This window comes from Hippoglossus stenolepis, chromosome 4 (genome assembly GCF_022539355.2).
Source record: "Hippoglossus stenolepis isolate QCI-W04-F060 chromosome 4, HSTE1.2, whole genome shotgun sequence".
NCBI classification, from domain to species: domain Eukaryota; kingdom Metazoa; phylum Chordata; class Actinopteri; order Pleuronectiformes; family Pleuronectidae; genus Hippoglossus; species Hippoglossus stenolepis.
Genome location: NC_061486.1, coordinates 13,229,012 through 13,250,970, shown reverse-complemented (window position 1 = coordinate 13,250,970; position 21,959 = coordinate 13,229,012). Strand labels below are relative to the sequence as shown.

Here is a 21,959-nt window from a genome sequence, read left to right as displayed (position 1 = left end):
TAGTCTTAACATATACATTATGAGTTATGTTATCTCTGCCAAGGTGTGTTCATCCCAAGATGACGCACAAACCATTCGACAGATTTCCAGGAGACGTAGTGGAAGGATGCATTGTGTGTCAGGAAAGAACTAATTAAACTTTGGATTTATGAATTGTTTTATGTATGTCTCGGTATATGAGCGTGTACAATTTGGTGCCAGCCGATTGACTTCAAGGGGACTGTTGAGCCCTGGTGGAGGAATGTGCTCTGCGGAGCGCCACTCTGGATGTGTAGAGTAAAGTCAGATTCAGTTGAGTAAACAGTACTATATTTTACAATGTAGGGGAATGGAAGTACTTAAGTACAGTGCAAGTATCTCAAACTGTAATGAAGTACCACACTTGACTAAAATACTTTATTACTTTCCACCACTGTCTATCTTTGTACTTTTTTGCGGTTTACTCCACATGAGGTCATTTCAGGTCACTGAAGTTAACCGTTTAGGAAAGGTCATGGAGACTGAGTGAATGTAGGTCATCAGACTGTACATCATGTTCCATCAAACCACAATGACTTGATTTGGATTCATCTCTGTTCTCCGTGCAAAATCATTACATGTAAACTGCGCTCACAGGTGTAGTTCACACACACACAACATGGCAACATCGATGGTGGAGCCATTGCTGCTGGTTGATAGTTGAACAGTGTGAGATGTAAAGTGACTGTAGTCACGGTTACTTGTAAAAGTGTCATTTTCAACCTAAGTTTATATTCTGGTATAGTTGTCGTTACTAAATCGTTACTAGCTGTGACTCTGGCTGCTGAACGGACGCGGTCGCTAAGCGACACTTGACCTCCGGTGGTGGAGACTTGGTTGTTAACGTCTCCTCCAGCGACATTTTGTGACTTTTCTCCAGTGGGTTGATTGTTGAAAGGACGTGAGTGTGACTCAGGCCCGCGGCTCATGACTGGGTGAGTCCGGGAGACTCCACGTCCACTCCTCCCTCGCTGTCGCTCCGTGTTTTCTCTTGTCGGAGGCAGCGTGTCTGTGGGCGGTTCCAAGCGCTGCGTGATTCACAAACCTTATTTGTTCCTACTACTTTGAGCGCCATCTTGTTTGTAACTCCCCTACGTAAGTGCTAGAGTTTCTGGTGAGGGGGTGTCCGGTTACCCGTTTTTCTCCAGCCTCAGTCTGGGGACCTCTCCCTGTGCTGCCCGGGCACGTAGCGCTGTTTTTGGCTCTTTGGTCTTTCTAGAACATTTTGTTTTTCATTTTTATTTTTTACAACTGGACAGAGATGAGCATCGAAACGCTCCTGGAAGCAGCCAAGTTTTTGGAATTGCAAGCCCAGCAACAACAGAAAGCACGTGGTAAGTTGCTATTTTATTACATTTAAATACAATGAGTGTCTATCCCTCTTTAGTAACTGACATGTATTCTTATCACGCGTGAAGAATCGTGAAAAAAAATGTCTGCGGAAGATCCATTTTCTGTGCCAAAGACAAACTACAATTGTCGGTGGTTTGTTACCAGCTCGTCTGAACTATCTGCTGTATGCACCTCACTGGTCTGTTGCTTTATAACTTGAATCTGAACCACAGCCACTGAGGGGAACCTGGCTATGTAAATACGCGATATTTTACTTTTACTTTCATATTCGTTTCAAGCGCACAGACGTGCTGCAGAGTTTGATCTCAGTTGTCTCAAATAAACAGCAGTTTAACTCTCACACACACACACAGAGACACTCTGACTGTTGCAGTCTGAGGAGTTACTGCATTGAAACCTGCTGCACACACAGAGCAGTGTTTATGTGCAACAGCAGCATCGCTCTGAACTTGTCAGGTCCTCTCTGCCTCTGCTCCTCGGTGTGATCGTGACCGTCTGCACGCACTGCAACACATGTAAAACACGTAGAATAAATAGAAATGCACAACAAACATGGGGGAAGGTGTAGGGCGGTGGCGCAGGGCCGAGCTTCTTTTACATAATGACCTGACATCGTCCGCCGGGGATCAAGTGACTGTGCACGTCGGACCTCCTCTGTTCTAACATCGCTGCTGCTGTTTGCACATGTATCAGCTGTGGTCGTTTAATATCATGTCTCGGGCTACCTGCATGTGTCCCGTTAAATACACAAATAGATAAATAAATAAACAAACTCCCTAAAACCTCTCAGACGCTACTGACGAGCTCCGAGTGTCTGTCGATGACGTGTACCTCCAGTCACGCCCCCATCACGTTAACAGCTATCAGGGAGCGAGGAGGCTGGCCCCGCCCTTTTCACCACGTGCGTGCTGGGCAACCCCTCTCAAAGATTGTTTATGAAGAAGATGACTCTCGTGCTCCCCTAAAGCAGATTGTGTTTAAATGCTCCACTTTCATGACGATAAAATGTGATAGACGACCAGATGCTGCAGCTCAGACACTAAAACATGCTCCCCGTCAAAGTAAAAGCTTTATATATAAAATGTCCAGTGTGTAGGATATAGGTGGATCTACCACTAGAAATACAATGTAATGTTCATAAATATGTTTTCATTGAAGTATAATCTCCTGTAACCAAGACTTCCACTTGACTCAACCATGTTTCTACAGAAACACAGAAGGGACAAACCAGACTTTAGAGAGGGTCTGTCACTTATACATTTGTTTCCTGAAGTCCACAGTAACTTCTCCCAGATGCTTGGAAAGGTGAAGTGACACTTATTCATAGGTAGCAATCCACAAGATGCCACTGAATCCTACTAAGTTATCCTTGAACAGTTTAGATATTCAGTATTTTGCAAATAATACACAAGAATATATTATTTTTGCCCCAAGTTGGAAGACATCAAGATGCAGAGGCAGATGGTTTTGCCATGGCCCTCACAGTCACCTGACATAACCGTTATTACAAATCTGTTCAGAGACCTCAAAAGACCAGGGCGTACAATAGAGGCCAATAATGTCACATAACTAGAGGCCTTATGCAAGGACGAATGGACCAAAGTCCCCAAAACAGGAAGCGAAAGACAAACTGACCTCTTTACCTTGCAAAGGTTACTTTGCTACTGACTATGGAGTGTGGCTAAACTTTTGTTTCGGGCCCTTTTTCATTTTTGTTATTTAAAACTGTAAAAGATTTAAAAATACAATATTGTTTAAAATATAAGAAAGGTGGTGTTTTAACTTTGTGCCATTTGGAAATCAGGCCATCTCTTACTTACATATTCACAGTAACTGAAATTATGACCAGGGTTTCAAACATTTTCATGCCACAGGTGTATGGCACATGTGGTGTGTGTATTACATTAGGAACTGTTACAGAGGGTGGGAATCAGCAGTCTGGTCCTTTAACATAACAATAGAGGAAAGAGATGTAAAATTAATGCTCTAAAGTTCTATTCTTGTATATTGTACCCCCCAAAGTTACCATATGTGCTACAGCTACCCTGAGCAATACATACAATTAGACTTTAGCCTTAAAAAGAATGAGCCATTTATGTACGTGACAATGGAACATATCCTTCAACCGTCTGTTGTTGTGAGTGTTTCCACAGCCATGGACACATTAGGCCTCGCTCACACATGGACTGTGATCTGTGTTTGGCCGGCTTCACCTATTGTTTTCACGTTTGAAGAGAAACCACCTGCGACTGTGATGTTCATGTGTATAACACGTGAACCTAATACGAGAAACTGAAGCTGTTAGCGCTGCAAACACACCATGTTGATTCTTCTGTCACTGCAGATATGACTCAGATAACCGTTTTTATTATTCCAAGTTACATGTCCTAATCACACAGAATTTAAGGATTTGCTCTCCTTTCATGGTTATGACAGGGTAACAACAGGTTACTGATGTTTATGCTAACAGTGTAACCTTTTATAAAATACATTATATGAATTTCCTGTGTTGTGCAGGCTTGAATCAAGTATAGCTTTTCTCTATATTTAAAGGTTTCCTCGTGTTTAAACAGTCAGTATAGAGGAGATATATGTATTAAGGCCAAAATGCTATTAAATAGCAATTTAACACATTTTATGAAGGCCTGCATTTTCCCTCCTATTACGATGATGGAGATGTTAGTGATATTTAGAACAGGGTCAGAGTGAGAGCTCCTGTTTTTTTCTCCTCTCCCTGTTCCTCCCGCCTTGCTGCATTGAGAGAGCAGAGTCCTCCCTCCCTCCCCCCCTCCCTCCCTGCTACTGGAGAGCAGGTCACTGTGTGGAGGAAAGTAGGCCAGTGTTTCTCTATGTGCTGCTGCAGTTATATAACGTCTATAGAGAACCCTGTTGTTTTTTTAAGTGTTACATTGGTTTTCGCTCAGTAAAGGACTCCTCTGTTTAGTGTGTATGTTCGTGCTACGACACAAAATTATCGGTGTCTCATAACAAGGCGTGTAACATCTAATGAAAGCCGGCCTGCACACCAACCAGTACATCTTGTTCTTCAGATTTTCCTTTTACTTTGAAGAAAAGATTTGTGATTGAAACATTATATATACACGCGGCAAAAGGTGACTAACACAACTGTTCAATCTGACACCAATAAAATGTTCTCCAGAGATATTGGGAGCTGGAAATGTCTCTGTCCCCTTTTACATGGTTTCTTACAGTGACAAACACGTTTGGCAAGTTAAAGCACTTCCTATAAAAAGTTCATTACAAAAAATAGAATAACTTTAAACTTGAGCTCTACATTTTTGGTAGATTGGAATCTGTATATAACTTATTATACTAAGCAATTAAAATGTAACTGATTAATGCAAAGCTTACACAACAAATAACATAATTTCAAGGCAGAAATATTAGAGAATAAGCAAATTAATATAAATATAAAGTATAAGTATTGTACGCTTTGCTGCTAGGTTATCAGGTACACCTAATTAACAGTTCTGCAGTAAACCTGTCCTCATGTAGGCTGTTCTTCTTTATTATATCTGAGAAGGGTTGAATCAAGGACAACTGGGCTTGTTTGTAGAGACTCGGATACATTTCTGATGAACTGAAGAGACCTTGTCTTCTGAATATATCTACAAGTCTAGTTGTCCTTGATTAAACCCCCCCCTGGATAAACATGACCTGGATGACTGAGGATCTTCAGACGTTTTAGAGAGATGATGTGTTTTCAGTAGCTTTTAACAAACACAATGATGTGTAATTAAGTGCAGTTTCACTGTCAAAGAATCTGCAGTGAAGATATTATGGTGTAGTGCTGCTGCAATGACCCTGGTCTCCTTCATAATGATGTTAATGACAGCTACACCTCTGACTCTAACATCACAGCTGTCATAGCAACAAGGCAGCCCCTTCCTCCCGCATCCATACATTATGGAGGGGGTTGCTTGAATATGAATGGGTAGTTCTACAAGGCTCTTTTATTCCAAATTTATGACCAAATACTGTAGCATAGAGATCAGTGAGTCACTCACATTTTACTGCAGTGTGTCCTCTTGACTAACTAGTAGAGATTCAGTAACAGCCAAACTCAAAAAAGTATTGTTTTTTTTTACTCTTCACTACATGCCTCCTGTGTCCTTGACATGCCTCGGGACACCTTTAACCGAAGTAAATGCTGGACACGTCTCAGTGGTGGGGCTCCCTCAGTGTGAGTTTTTGTTGGTAGAGACAGAGCAGACTTTTACCCAGCCCCCGAACATCAGTGGACTGTGACTGGGATTACATTACAGCAACATCATCGCCATTAAAGCTACAGCCTCTTTTTGTTCGAGCTGCCACAGTTTAAAGCCAGTTAAAGAGAAGAACATCCGTCCCCATTAATTATGACTTTCATTCATCCCTGTTTGCTCATCTGAAATAATGCAAATTTTGCTAATGGGTACTACAACAGGCAGTGATCCTATTAAAATAAAGGCCTTTCCTAATGATGGAGCATCCATTGCTGTTGCTGTTAGACCTTAGTTTTTATCTGTAGATAAATCATTTGTTTTACGGCACTGTAATTTGATTAACACAATCGTGCCACTGACGGCATGTGCAAGTTTTGAATTTTCTGTTGCTGCCTCTTGTGGAGATACCTGGGACTGTTCATCTTAACTGTTCCTTTACTAAAGCTGTTGTAAGGCAAGCGCTAAACTCCAGAAATTTTCTGGAGGGGCCATACATGAGAACGCAAATGTCTGAGTCAGTTAGTCTTGGCGTTTTCCAGAACTTTTTCTTCCAGCCCCTTACTAAAATTTCTGGAAAATGTCAGAGTAAGCCCATGTGAGAAAACAGCTGGAAAGTGGGTGTATTGATGGCGTTTCTAACACATGACGGATGCAATAGTGAAAAAAACCCCAATACAAATCCCTCAGGAGGAAAAAGAGGAGCCATAGAGTTGACATCTTCAGATGATGAAGATGTCAACTTAGACGGATTCGATTTGAGAGCTTTTGGCGATAATTGCGCACACACAGGTGTGTTTCCCTGTTGTTGTGAATGTGTCTGACCCGGACAATCTCCTGCTGCATTCTTCACAAGTGAAAGGCAAACTCATGAAAATGTCTGGACACAATTTTACAGACATTTTATAGAGTTTGGGTCTGAAAATTGATTTATAGGAGCTGAAGGAGACTGTGGTATTTGTTCTGGTAACCAGTTTTTTTTCTTCCACAGAAGATGAGCTAAAGGAAAAGCTTCATCTGGAGCAGGTGACGGTGCAGAGACAGTCAGATGTTTTCTATAACTCAACAATCCACATCAACAATGTCTCTAAAGCAGAGGTGCTCCGCATTGAGTGCTGCCCGGCCCCCACGCCGCCCTCTCTGCCTCCCGCCTCCATGCCTATTGCTGTCATTCCCATCCCTGTGGTCACCCCCAACCCTGCAGGCTCTCCCACTCTGCCTCTGGCCACACTCTCCCCTTCAGCCGCTCCTCCACTGGCCTCCCCAAGGAGAGACCCTCACTCCCCTCAGGAGGAAAGTGCCGTCGGCCTGCTGAGCCCTTCACAGCCCAAACCTGACCACCTAACCCCTGTGCTGACCACCAGCCACAAGCAGCCGATACAGAACCATCACCACCCACAGCTCATCGCCCCAACTAACAATACTAAACTACAGCAGCAGCTGGTCCAACGCTATCCTGGCTCCATCGTGTCACCCCCACAGCAACACGCCTTACTCCCACAGCTGGTCCCTGTTCTCCAGCAGGCTCCACTACAAAACGGCTCCATCAGCCGGGGGAGTCCTCCCGATGACGGCCGCCTGCTCGACAACAAGAAGAGGCCTGGAGGGTAAAACCTGTTAATTAGTTTACATTATTACTAATATAGGGCTATTGATTTGAATTTGTTAATTTTTGTCAATCAATATCAGCCTTTAAAATGTTAAACATTGATGACATGATAAGAAGTCCAGATGTGTTACTGACCTGCAGACCCCTGAAAGATTAGCAAAGATTAGCATCTGTGTAGCTGCTACATTATTTGAATTTCAATAGTAAAGACTAAAATTATTGATTGAGCAATTTCTAAGCTCTGACCAGAGACCTTCAATTATAAAGTAGAATTTTTGTGCATGTTACAATATCTTTTTTCACCTTAGATAATAAATTCTCCTTCAGTCATCCTGGATTTAATACTGCCATTCTACTTTCTGAGAGTAATAACATGAGAGAGCTCATCTGTGGATGATTTTGATAATTTTTGTCATGTTGCCCTTTTGGAGACCAAATTCTCACTGTGCTCTCGTCTGTGCTCTTACAGGGCAGGCACAAGAGAAGTGCACAACAAGCTTGAGAAAAACAGGTGGGTTAAACCTGTCGGCCACAGGGCCTTCTCTAACAGGGGGTATTTTTACTCTTGTATTAGAATGATTGTTTTTCCAAATGTCTTTTGTTCCATAGAGTACTTTGTAATTGATGCACTTGTTTGGGATGGTTTAATTTGAATCTTTTTCAGTCACGAACCTCCTGTACCATAATGAATGTCTAAAGTCCTGTCCCCTCTGTGTCCCTCAGACGAGCACACTTGAAGGAGTGTTTCGAGACACTGAAAAAGAACATCCCCAACATCGACGAGAAGAAAACCTCCAATCTGAGCGTGCTGAGGAGTGCACTGAGATACATTCAGGTAAGCTGCTGGTGTCTGAGGTTTGATCACTGTTTCATGCGTACACTTGAGGGACTTTTAAAAAGTAGTTACTAATTGTTAAAAGACTTAATGTTTAGGTCATATGTTTATTCTAATATGAAGCGCAGTTCATTCAGTACGTAGTCTTTGTTGTAATGTATCTTCGGCAAAGACCCGGGGCTGAGCAGCAACACCAGAGTTTGAACTTTTGATACTTTAGTAATGCATTGAACTCTCGTGTTACCAGAATATTCTTTGCATCATGTACAGATGTTTGTGAATCTTGCACTAGGATGATATTGGTATTATCAAGATTGGTACTTGTTTGTAATAGTTTGTTGGCAGCAACAAAAGTATGTTTCATTTGTAGTATACGTGTGATCACAGTAGTAATTATCATTATAATAAGTTCGGAATTTAATCACAGTGATTTATGAGTGTTTTTTTTAGCTCTGCCAGGAAAGGGTTATTAGTAGAGCTACAATTGATTTTCATTATAAATTCATCTGTTCGTAATTGGTAAAATGTGGTTTAAAATTGCCTGTCACACATTTTTAACAACCAAGGTGAAACCTTCAAATGTTAAGTCATGTCAAACTTGACGTGAGATTTGATTTAAAATGTTTCAGAGAAAAATCTAGCTTCTTCTTGCTTGATCTTCATATTGATTTAGTCCCACTCTGCTTTGTCCAGCATTTCCTGTCTTGTGTATTTCTATGTGAATCCCCAAAACTTTTTGTACCATTTTTAAAATTACTTTTTGTATTAATATTGGAAAGTCTGTCATGTCTACAAATGACTCACCATGTTTTGAGGTGCTAGGTATGAGAGTAGAGTTGTTGTAAAAAGCTGGTGCAAAGGTCCACCACTGGCCTATTTTAACTCTCTCAGACTGTGACTGTGCTGCAGAGCATGTCAGTGTTTAATGTGTGTCATTTTTCCCTCCTCCTATCGATAGGTCATGTTGGATGGCAGGTTTAAATATGAGATGCAAATTCACCCATGGGCCCAGACTGGCATCAGGGTTTGCAGTTTAGGTATTTATACTGCAATTATTTGACTTGCAAAATCCAGGCGGGAATTATAATTGCATATAAGCCAATAGAATTTTTTTTTTGTAATTGTACGTGAAATCCCTGATTGGTTATGAGCTTTTAAGGGCTCTACGAGAATACTCTCTCCTGTATTTGTTCATATTATTTTATAACTGAGGTGTAGATTTACTCATCAAAACGTGTCCACACAGTGGACAGTGTGTTGCTGATTTGATGCTCTGAGTAACAGCGGTCTGGTAATTTCTCTCTGTGTGTGGATACTGAGGGAAACTAGGACAGCGTGGGTGCACAGCTCGTCACCCAATCTCCTTCCCTCTGCCACCTCTCTGTGTGATTAACCAACACAGTGTTCAGGGTGTAGTGTTCAACTGGCAGACGAACCTGCCTCCCCCTTTCTCCTATCAAACAACAGCCGAGATGGACAAGGGATATATTTAAATCAAATAGACTTAGTACGTCCCTCTTTATCACACGGTGTCTTTTTTCACTGGCCAGGCTGGTGCTGTTTAGTTTTGAAGAGGTGGAGTAAAAGACGCGCGTCTTGCCTGCAAAAAAAAAAAAATCTCCCTGAACACTGCCTCCTCCTAATGTGCTCCTTCTGTACTCCTGTCCTTGCCCTCCTCTGGGCTGGCAGCAGAGCAGCAGCCTGCACACAAAAACATTGTGCTGAAGAGTAAGAGGCTTTAGGCTTAGTATCACATTTCATTTGATTTATTTTACTCATTGTCTTTAGTGTTCATTTGGAAATAAGTACAGTGGTAATAGTGGCTGATTATGATCAGTTTCTCACAGTAAGTGACGTTCCTGGCTCTTGCTCTACTTCCTCATTTCATTTCAAAGCGCAAATGACTCAGCAACTATGACTAAAACACTTGCCTGCACATAGATTGTTTTGCTGTTAGGTTGCGTCGGAGTTTTTAAGTTAAACAGAGATATACATGGGTTTGTGTTTTTATTGTCATGTAGTATATTTGTTCATAAAGGCATTCCCCCCAAGGCTGTAGTAACACACCAAAACTCAGGCTGTAAAATAAGTCCTGATGCATGAGAGCTCCTCCTCTCTACTCCCCCTCCCTCCCTCCCTCCCTTCATCCTGCCTCACTGAGCTTTTATGGCCACATGAGCAGCAAGCACATGGCTAGCCTGATCCGCGTGACGTCACCCCCGTGCTGGGCCCCCGCCCAGTGCTGCAACAGTCAGGACTCGCCGTACCAGCAGGCTTAACTGCCAGCCGCAGGGAGGGAATACGGAGCGGTAAACACAAGGTTCGGTTTACTCTGCTCGTGCTTTGTTTCCCTCTTGATGCAGATGGAGCTCGCTCCTCTGCTGCTTGTCCCCAAATGTCAGTCTGAAGCATGTTGTGCCATCTTCTGGGGAAACTGAAGACAGATGAGTAAAAAAAGCCTGTATGTTTCAGTCTTTGCAGCACTGTAGTGCTGATATATCTTCTATCGAAGCATGGCCTTAAAACATAGGTGCACTGGTAATTTTTTTCAGATTTTAAACGTCACTACTTACTAAGCTTTGTAAAAATCTCAGTGACACACTTCACCCACATGATATATTGACTATAAAGTAGTTAATTAGATTTTTGTTGTATTTATCTAAAAGGAGTCTTACATAATTCTGTACTGCAGCATGGTCTGGACTATTGCCCAGTTAGTTCTAAGCCAAGATGAGTTAATTAGGGCAGATATGACCAGCACAAGCTCGTACACAAGCAATGACTTGCAGAAGCAGTTTTTTTTCCTCAGACAAGCCTTTTATTGTTGAAGTCTGACACCACGTGAAATCTTCTGTTCCACCTGGAAGGCACAGCAAGACATGGGTTTATGGTTACCACCACACTGTCACAAGACCTATGTGCAGAAGCCTGATCAGTCAGCCAGGCTGTAAAGCATGTCTGCAACGTGGCCTCTACAGCTCCTGGCCCTTTAAGAAAACCCAGCCTTGTGCTGTCTGTCCCAGGCTGCTGCAAATGTGAGTCAGTGAGTACAGCTTGTATTGCTCTCTTTCAATCCTCTGCTATCTGCCGCCCTCCCCCTCCCGTTCTCTGTGGGGCCATGTGCTCGGCACTCGCATTGCAGTGTGACAGCACTTGATCGGTGTTTACCTTGCGCACACGCTCGCACACAATGCAGGCAGCCTATCACCGCGCGGATCTAGATTTTCACAAATGAGGCCGAGGTGTTGCCTTGTCTCTGTGGAAGGTGGAGGTTTGCAGGCTCAGCCATGTGCAAAGAAACAAAAAGGGGCTTGGCACATAGTGTCCTACCAACCTGTTGATTAACAGGAGGATCAAGTCATGTGGGATCCATCTGCTACAGATTTGGTTATCAGGTGTAACCATGGTTAATGTAGACTCACTGTTTCTAAGGAGACGAGCTTGGTGTGTGTTCTATCCACCATCAGCACTGTAGCAGGAAGAGTTCAGTGGGTCTTGGTGTTTGTAGAGCGTCTCTCCCCTCTCGTTTTTTTTCTCTCGATGAGTCATAGTTAGTGGCACGCACAGTTGTGGCTCCACTCATGTATGACTGCCTGCTAATACATGAGCGCAAGCGGGAGGCAGACAGTTCTTTTTGGTCCATGTGTTACATTTAGTACACACTTTAACACTTTTCATTCTGCTCCACTGACAATCCTTTTTAGTCTTTTGAGACAGCTATTCCCAATTCATCTGAAAACTGTAATTTACAATTACAGCCAGACTGGGTGTTGAAATAAAACTTTGTGTAGAAACCCTGTCGGAGAAAAGTACATTGCACGTTTGGCACATGGTGTGCTCGCTTTTAGGTTACCGAGGAAACCTTATAGGGTTTTTAGCTGTTTCCATGACAACCAAAGATGGGGGCATTTCAGTACCTCATGTGTTGAGGACGAGGACACTGTTAACGTGTTGTGACTGGAACACGGATATCCCCAGCTCTTCTAGTTGCAAAAGAGAGAGACTGCTAATGACTGGTCCTGAGTTACACGTGTCCAGACGTTCATAAATTGTGTGTTAAGGTTGAAATCGGCTCATTAATGTGTGTCTGAAAAGAGGTAACAAGAAATTGCAGTTCTGAACTGTCGAACTAAGTTGGAGGTAATGCAGAAGCAGGTTAAATTTTAAATACATTTCCTCCACGCGAGATCACTTACAATATGAAGATATGTATCTCAGTCAAAAGAAGATAATCCCAGGATATGCATCAGAATGTTTGTTATCAATGTTGGATTTCAAACTGTCAAACCAGTATTGGCCTTAACTCCAGGTACTTCTTGTCCTTGATTAATAGATTGAACAGTGTATGTGGATTAATTTGTGATTAGGTGAATTCACATCTTTCCACTGCTAATGTGATATGTCTCTAGGGCTGGGCGATAAAACGATAGTGATAATTATTGCAATATAACTTTTCCTCGATAGAAATATAAGACATGGTCGATATAACTCCTGAGGTGGACCACTCTGCATCAATGCAGTGACAGAACATAATCGATTCATGTTTTCCGCTACATTCATTGTTTTAGCGGTTTTCCACCACTGAATAATTATAACACAGCTGCTTCAGGATCAGGACAGACGCACATTAAAGGTCAGGTCGTCCTGAATGAATCTCTGTCGGAGTCTGCTTCCTATTCCCACTGTGACCTGCGCTCACTTTACACTTTACCAATAAACGCCATCACGGATGACAAGTTATTAGGAAACGTGCAGTACTGATATTTACTTTGTGTTTGTTCGAGTTGCTCTAGAGTTTATTAGACACATGTTTAAACCTGCTACACGAGATGTAATGTGACGCGCACAGTCAGGACATCAGGGTTAAAGTGACCGGAACGATCCGGAGTCATGATCCGACACCATTATTAATAACTATTTTAGAATATCTGACTTGATGGTGAATGTCCCATGTGATTATCAGTTTGTGTGTGAATAGGGACAGAGACGAACACACACACAGACAGAAGATAAATCCTTCCTGCAGATTTACGACCTAACTTCATTGTTGCAGATGAAGCGATGCCCATTATCCAGGAACATAATATAAAGTTTTTTTTATAAAGATCAGTTCTACGTGTGAGTGATTAGAAAACATCAGAGGAGCAGAGTCCGTTGTTGACCTGCGTGAGTGTTGTGCAAGTTCACATTTAAAAATATCTACTTCAAAGTTCAGTTCATACAGATGAAAATAAACTAGTTCACGTTCATAGTTATTTTTTTTTCAATTTTGAACTAAGTTCACTGTTCCAAATATGAACTATTTCACGTTCATTTGTTCTGTTTTTTATTGGGATGGTTATGATTTAGATGACACAGTTACGATCATGTATTTGGTTATCAACCGATGATGTCTGATCAGAAATCTGGATCCTCTAGTGACTCTAACACTGAGTACTGGCTGTGGGCGTCACATCTCACACAAAATTATACATTTTTCAGTCTCATAAAGTCTGGAGCGAATCAAACTCTAAGTTACTTCATGTACTGATCAGGTCCTGAGACTGTGTGACGCTGTGTGAGTGAATGGGGCGGGGCCCAGGGGCCTGTGTGTGTGTGTAAACTCTAACTCGCACCCAGTCTCAAACAAACTGCTTCAGCAGTAGTAGATGCGTCTGTACCGCTAACACCAGCCATGCTGTGCCGTGTCTTTGGAAACGTCATGCTGCGTGTGGTAAAACGGTGTCGTAAAACCTGAGCGGCATTTACTCTCACGTTCATCATATGTAAACTGATTCTTTCAGTTAGCGTTCACCAAGAATGTGAACGTGCACAACACTGACCTGCGCAGAGTAATGCGCCTCAGTGCAGTGGCGCTGATTTGATTTATATCGCGATATATACCGATATTGACCAATATGAAAACATTTATTGTGATAAGGTCTTTTTCCATATCGCCCAGCCCTCTATGTGTCTGAGTTTGTATTTGTGTGTGAACAGCCCCAGTGGGACACAGCCAAAGCATAGAGCTATTGGCCTGTGCATTTCTAATCCTGGATATAACTAGAGACAGGTGCCGAATCAAACAAGGCCCGCCTTTTGTACCCCTTTGCTATTTATGTACGTGCATATTGTGCCACTTATGCACTCACGGGCCGTGCACAGCCAATTTAACACACTGTACGACTAATGCCACACAAACTATCACACAGACATACACAGTGGCATGAACACTAGCAGGAAGTCCAGTCGTCGAGGCTTTATGATCCTGAGTCATCAGATTGTTGGTCACATACTGTATTTCATACAGAGTCACTTCCCTGAGCCTCGATGCCAGAGAGCGTGCTGGATAGTCAACGTGTCATAAATTATATAAAGTGTTTGATTTCAAAACCCTAATCCGGAACAACATAATTCTATCCTGTTGGTACTCTAAGCCAGCAATGATTTATTAAGAAATGTGTTCTTTGCATAATATTTTGGTGCTTAGTCTTGGTTGAATTTTATTAATTCAACCTAACATTTCCTCCTGTTACTGGGAACAGGGAAGTCCACCTCAGTGTGTTTCGTTTTGCTGTGTGTCAGCTGACGGGTTAAGGGAAATTGGGTCACAGAAAGCCACTGCCTAGAAGCACCTCTTACTTTCCACACTCATTCCCTCCCTCCCTCCCTCCCTCCCTCGTGCGCCTGTCGCTCTGTTATTTTGTTCACTGCACACTGGCTCTGGTTTATTATTTATTAACATTAAATGTCATTACTTGTTGGACATATTCCTGATTAATTAGCTGGAAAGATAGACAAGCATTATGCAAGCTTTTTCTGATGGGATTTTGAAGTAAACACAGTGAATTAACATAATAGATTATAATAAAATGACAGTGACAATATTTAATAACACTTAATATTGCCCAAAACCTCTGTAAAAAAATACCTCTCTGTGTTGGCAGAGGTTTATTCAGCCTGATGCTAAGTTTTGAGGATACACATATCCATGTATTCAAAAGTCCCTCAGATCATTTGTCAAACATTATTGAAACAGTTTAAGTATGTTTATGCTTCGTACTCATAGGCAAGGCAAAATACCTCAGTCTAATTCAAACCTACCAACTAAGGCCTTAAACATTAAACTCAAATTCAATCAGGACCTCCTTCTGTCAAAAGCCCAGTTTCACAAAGACTAAATTTAATGTGGGGTTGCTGTGTTAGATTATTACAAAACATTTACTTTCCCTTCTCAGACGCTGAAGCGGAAAGAGAAGGAGTACGAGCATGACATGGAGCGACTGGCCAGAGAGAAGATCGCCACGCAGCAGCGATTAGCAGAGCTGAAGAATGACCTGAGCCAATGGATGGATGTAATTGAGATCGATCGCGTCCTCAGACAGACGGTTCAGCCTGAGGAGGACCAGGCCTCGACCTCGACTGCCTCAGGTAGGCTGACTGTCAGGGAGGTGCCGCTGTGGTCCTGCCCCTGTATTATAATTAAACATTTAAGATTATTTAAACCTATGTTAATCTTAAGTGAGTTTTTATGAGTTTGAAACAGCAAATTGTCAAGAGTGAAAAACCTCATTACCTTCATTAATCTAGGTGCAAAAATTACATTATTAGTTATACTAAGTGAATTCATCTGTTTATGTTGCAGAAGGTGAAGACGTTATGGAAGATGACTTAGATGAGGAAACTGCACCAAGAGCACAGGCAGCCTTACCCATAGTGCCTCAAACCATGAAACCTGAGCTGCACAAGAGTTCAGCACCTGCTCAGACCCCAACCCTGACCCCAGCCACCACCACTACCTCCTTCATCACTCAACACATCTCCATCCAGCACAAACCCCGTCTGCAGCCTCAGCCGCTCAATCTTCCACAGCCGGTTCCCAAGTCTGCAGCTGTACCAACACTTACAGCCATGACATCCAGCACTCCCACCATCCCCAGTCAACCCCTGATCCAGACCCAGACACAGATGGTGACGACGCCCAGCCTACACCCGACAGTTATTGCCCACGCTTCAGTGTCCCATCCTTCAGTCATCCAAGCAGTCAACCATGTCATCCAGGCAGGGGGTCCCAAACACATTGCCCACCTGGCTCCCTCCACCACAACCTCTGTCCAGTTAGCCCCCGGCCACCAACCCATTGGTCACATCACCATTCATCCGGTGGCTCACCTGAGCCAGCATCTCCCTACCCTCTACCCCCAACAGGTGGCTGTCACACAATCAGCTGTGATGGGTCACATCACCCACACATTAAACCACACCCACCCCCAGGTGAATGGCACTACGCCTAACCAGGCAGCTGCCACCATCATTGGCAAGCAGACAGCAGTGAGCACCCAAATGGTGACCCACCATCCACAGCTGGTGGGTCAGACAGTGCTCAACCCTGTGACAATGGTGACCATGCCCTCCTTCCCCATCAGCACTCTGAAGCTGGCCTGAGCACTGCTAACGGGACCACAGGGTGCAGAGACGCCCCCACGACGGGACAACCACAGGCCTCGGACCAGGCCATTTACGAGCCCACAGTGACGGCAGGAGAAATGACAGTACATGAAGCATTACAGCTGTTAAAAAGCAACCAGGATCATTCCTAAAACAAAGTAAAAACCCTTCAGTACCACAGTGTTCTGAAACCTGGGATATACCAGTCTGCATGTGACTGATGGTCATCGTGTTGAGTGTGTGTGGAAGTACACAGAGGGCACATCTGCAGATTTAGTTACTGACGATGGAGAAGCAATAGTCTATTTCACAGTCACATTTTACAAAAACACCTCCTTATAGGGAAGATGTACAGTACAGTACAGTGTCCAGCTTCCTGTGATAGTATGGCTGTAGGTTGGTGGTTAGACTCCCTCTTATCACTTCGACTGCTGTGGATCAACCAATAGCAGCTCATGCACTAGAGAGGCTACAGTGAGGTTTGAGAGCCGTGACTGTGTAAGATCAGAGTGTTGGAGCAGCCATAGGCAGCACGTTGGGAATGTGATTTAGGAGAGCTCCTCCTCTCCAGCAGAGGCACATGCTGCTGGGCTGGAGCTAAACTGTGGCCTGAACTCGATCTCCTGCACTGGAGCGGCAGTCCTCAGTGATCACACATAAAGCAACAGCTTCACCTGCAGGCTGTTTGGGTTTATTAATACTACTATTCCTGTAATGGTGGAAAGAATTCCTCTAAATGAAATACAATGCTGATGGTAGTCACTTAAAGAACACGCAGTTTTGGAATTAAAGGACAATCAACTTGTACTTAGCTCTAATATTTGTCCTTCAAACAAACAAGCAACTGAGCAAATGTGCAAGTTTAAGGATAACGTTTTTTTTGTCACTGCTGTTTGAAAAAAATATTTTGCCAAATAGGATCATTTTCCACATCTTCATGACCCCTTCATTCAAATGTCACAGCACACAGTGGCTTATTTAAAAATGTAATGTGACAGCGAAAAAAAAACACAGTCAAAGTTGAGTGTTTAGAGATTATGAATGTGAAAACCTAAAAAAAGGTCCATGAAAATAGTGAAGTGTGTTTCTATGCTGTCTTGTAGGGCAAATGGTGTAGACTGTGTTTGCATGCTGTGGATGCATGCCATGGCTTAGTTTATGTAATGATTATTTGCAAAGTGAGGACATCGCTGTGGTTGCAGTAAGATTTTTTTGGCTCAGAGCTGAACCTCTGTCATTCATACGTTTGGGTTGAGATCAGTACAAAGTGATTTCAGCAGCTGACATAAATCCAATCATTGTTTTTTCAATACCATCCTTTTTTCAAAGCTAGCACTGTGAAAATCAACGTTTGTCTCAATGAGCAGCAACCCCACAGTTCAGCGTAGCACTTGAACAGCAACACGCTGTGCTCTGATTTAATCTGAATGTACTGATCGGCAAAAGGATACTGAGCAGCGCACTCACCAGAAGTTTATACCTTTTTTGGGGGTTTTTAATAAAAAAAAAAAAAGTGATTACTTTATTAAAGTATCATGTGTATGTAAAGTGTAACATTTAAAACTGATTTTGTACTTCGAGATTTCCTGTTTCATCTAGAGCATAACTTCTGTTCATTGTAAATTTTATAGTATAGCTTTTTTTTTTTTTCGGGACCATGTACAGTGCTGTATGTCAGAGCAGACCTCCCACGCTGATACCACATTCGGCCACTTTGGAAAGTATTCACCCTTTAATTTTTATATGTTTTGTTCTGATGCAATATGATATCAGCAAGTTCTTTAATTTCACATTTTATACAAACTATTCTGAGCAAATGCATTTTAAAACCATATTGCAGCAAAACCAAACGTGTGAAAGTCAACAGGGATTCAGGTACTGGAAGAAGCAACAATAATACATGTCTTTTCCCTATGGAGAAAGTTTACGTTGTATATAGACTGTAAATGTTGGGCTGCATCTAGATCTAACTGTATTATGTAAAAAGCTGGGGGAAATATCAAATGAAAAATTTATTAAAAATATACTTAATAAAATTTATTATGTTTAAAAGAAATGCCTGAAGACATTTTCTTTTAGTATCTCAGCAATTCAAAGATGTTTTTTTTATTTGGCATTTGAGAAAAGTCAGGATAAAATGGTGATTTAATACAACTACTACTAAGGGGATTACAATTTACATCAGTGATGGTAGATGAAATATTAGTCACACTGATGAGATGTCAAATACTTCACAACTGCATTAACATCAGATTTACTCCAGGCCTGTTCATAAGTTTAAGTTCTGTTTAGCATCCTGGGTGAACAGACGTGGTGTAGTGTGCTGGTACCAGACTCCCTAAATATACAGTCTATGGCTGATACCTCATTGAAGCACGACTCTGTACTTACTGATAAGTTAAAAGCTCATCATGAATATAAATATATAGCATTTCAGCTGAAGTCATCATTCAGTGTGGCCCAGGATGCATTTTGTTTGTGTTCACACTTTTGTGTCTTGTCTACTTTTTACTAGGAAAAAAATATATATATCCAATATTATCTGTAATTAATCTGTAATTTAGGTGGGAAATTTTGATAACCTTAAAAAAAATTACAGAAGAGGTTTAATCCTAACCTCCATTTATTAACCTTTCTACTTCAGAGGAAATACAGAGGGAAAGTGAATGAATGGATGACAGCATCCCAGGGACAGTTAGCTGACTAGATTGTGACAATAAAGCTTTCTTAAATATAATAATTGGTTCACAGCCATAGACTGTGCGGTTTAAATTGTACAACTGAAGAGAAGCTGCGATACACGTCGAGTTTATATCTCAACTGCAAAATCAGAAGCTAATATCAGCGTCATTGTTTAACTAGCTCGCTAAAGCACTTTAGGAATCATGCTAACTCTGTTTGCCTTCGCATTTGATAAGAAACATGTTCCGGTGGCGTAAACAAGGCAATAATAGATTAATATTCAGAACATGAAGGATAAGAATTGACTCACAGTTTTTCCTGCGTCATTAGCCTCCAGTTTGCTCCTCGTCAAAATGACGCTAACGGCATTCACCCGTTAAAGACCAGTTCAAGCTAGCTAGCCAACAGGTCGTCAGTTAGCTGTTAGCTTCCGACCGAAGCTAATTCCTTTGCTGTTTATGAAGCAGCAGCTGGCGATAACAGTCAAGTTAATTATTCAACTTATAGGAATGAGTCACACTAACTAGTTAACTAGTAACTAACTACAGGTGTTAGACACCTGAGGGGGCGGGGCCTTCAAGTCACAAGTCCTTAAACAAAAGTTCTAGTTTAACTCCAAAATTTAAACACCAGCACATATAGAGCTAATCACGTTTTGTTGATATTAAGGGCGGACGGAGGTTTTTAAAAATCCCTGCAGTACACAGAAATTAAAATTCCCTTTCTGCTACTGTTATTTTCTTTATTTTATGAACTTAAAAAAGACAAGTTAAACATTGAATGTAGCAATAGTTTTTGGCACCCTGCTAACATGTCAGTTCTATTCCCTCCTTTCCCAGCTCTTCATCCTGAGGTTGTAAATGTTGTGCTGTGGTTTTGTAAGACCGACGTTAAGCAGATAAAAATGGATTCCTCTGCATATGATTAATCTCTGGAAGCAGACGCCTCAAGAACGTGAAACTGGAAGGGACAAGAGGCATGAAATCATTTTTGTATTTTATTACAATATTAGAATTTATACATATCGTCCTCTTCATATGTATTTCGTTTTTTAAATTTATTACATAAATACTCCAAGAGTAGAATAACAAAAAAGTCAAATATAAAACAACTCAATTAAGAAAAAAATAAAGAAAAAGAAGTAATACCTGACTCTGGGACAGAAGCACAAGGAATGTTTTTTTCTTTTCTTTGTAAAACAAAGGTCACACAACATGGCAGAATCATCAGAGTTCCGTCACTCTTGGCTTTGATAAGTTATTCCAAAACAATATTCTTCATGTCAAAATAAAACGAAACCCACTCTTTGAAAAGGAAACATTGAGGACAATGAAGTTTGTCGTTGTTGGCTTTGGTTATAAACGTTAAAGTTAGCACACGTTCAAGTTCCCATGAAGTGAGGACATCATTTAAACCAACCAAAACAATTTCCCCCAGACAGTACATGTTTTCCTTGCCCATAAATAACCATATGATCACTACACTGATCTGCATTCTGAGTAACCTTCACAAAACACATGCAAAAATAAATACACTGCATGGACTCTGGTGCGACCCCTCTGTTAGACGCCCAGCTCATGCAAAATCAAGGGTCTTGTCTTTTCAAACTCCAGATCATCTCTGACCACTGACGAGTCATCAGCTCACACATGTGCCCTGATGAAACAGGTCAACCATGTATGAGATGAACCGACTCTGAAACAACTTTGATTTGGGGATATTTCCAAATAGAAATAATAATAAAGGACTTCCTCTGTCATCTAAAAATCTTGATTTCAAATGAAGATATGGCGATCAATAAGCAATAATGACTTCTTATGTGAGTTGTGGCTGACGTCGAGCATCCATGCTGAAAACGGATAAAGCTTCAAATATAAATGAAAGAACCATCATAATAAGTTTAGACCAAATCAACTGCTACATAAAACAATCATCTATACATCATGTCAAGCAGTGCTGTGAGGTGTAGTTAAAACAAAACTAGAGACACGCACAGTAAAAGATGAAAACCATAGAAAAAAAAGGACTATGGGTGCATTATAGAAAATTAAATTATGACAGTATATATATATATATATATGCATGTTGACCTTTATAATTAAAAAATAAACACTTGCACCAGAAAAGCGTGCTTATAAAAAAATCTGAGCAGGTCACCAGTACTTGATGATGTAAACCTCATATAAAAAAAAAAAGTCAAACAAAACCCCTGCGATCATGTGGCTAAATAAAGTTCAGATACGTGAACTAACCTTCAAACTAAAGACTGATTCATTCAAACAAACATCAGATCTGGCCATTTTTAATCATTTCATACTTTTTGACAGAAAACAGCAGAGTGGAGGAGGGTGGAGTGTTTTGCAGCAGCGGTGCAGTTAATGTCAGACCCTGTGGAGGATAAAGAGAGTTGATGAGCTGCAAATGTCAGACCGTCTTACCACCTACTCGCAGGTCCCTGATGACGCCGAGCGGTGTTTGGGGGGACATGTAGGGATGTCAATGTTCTCGAGAGGAATTAAGGTTTCCTGTTGTTTTTTTTATCCCAGTGATAGAGAGACACGTACGTGGTGTGACTGGTGTGCTGTGTTAATAGGCATTTTTCTGAGTGTGCATCTGATCCTGGATCCTCTGCAGCATCTCCTGCATCCGCCGCAACTGAGAGGAGAGAGGAGACAAGTGTTAGGATCCACTGTTACAGTTATTGTGTTTGTGTGTCAACAGTCTGAACACGTCAACAGGCTCTGCTGCCTTTTATACACACTAATTATTCACACATGACTGCACAGACAACAAATCAATGACAAGCAGGAGA

The 21,959-nt window shown here is 41.7% G+C and overlaps 2 protein-coding genes across 5 annotated transcripts in view; one reads left to right on the top strand and one right to left on the bottom strand.

Moving 5' to 3' along the window:
- Positions 1-931: 931 nt before the first annotated feature.
- Positions 932-18,517, top strand: mnta (MAX network transcriptional repressor a). Of its 3 annotated transcripts, none has more exons than XM_035154760.2 (6): positions 932-1,352; positions 6,589-7,201; positions 7,673-7,714; positions 7,927-8,038; positions 15,256-15,448; positions 15,663-18,517. In XM_035154760.2, exons 1-6 carry the CDS (start codon positions 1,280-1,282, stop codon positions 16,460-16,462), a joined length of 1,833 nt encoding a protein of 610 aa, XP_035010651.2. In that variant the 5' UTR covers positions 932-1,279; the 3' UTR covers positions 16,463-18,517. The 3 variants fall into 3 exon arrangements, with proteins under 3 accessions (XP_035010651.2, XP_035010652.2, XP_035010649.2); XM_035154758.2 differs by having other exon boundaries at positions 1,073-1,352; positions 6,586-7,201; XM_035154761.2 differs by lacking the exon at positions 7,673-7,714 and having other exon boundaries at positions 6,586-7,201.
- A 1,614-nt stretch (positions 18,518-20,131) lies between these two features.
- Positions 20,132-21,959, bottom strand: part of sept4b (septin 4b) — a 46,385-nt gene continuing 44,557 nt past the window's right edge. The window contains exons 13-14 of one of the 2 annotated variants that reach the window (XM_035155095.2): positions 21,712-21,802; positions 20,132-21,535 (exon numbers count right to left, since the gene is read on the bottom strand). In XM_035155095.2, the coding sequence (XP_035010986.1) occupies positions 21,734-21,802 (69 nt within the window). In that variant the 3' untranslated portion in view covers positions 20,132-21,535; positions 21,712-21,733. Of the gene's footprint in view, positions 21,803-21,959 lie in introns of both variants that reach the window. The other variant, XM_035155094.2, reaches the window with a different exon arrangement.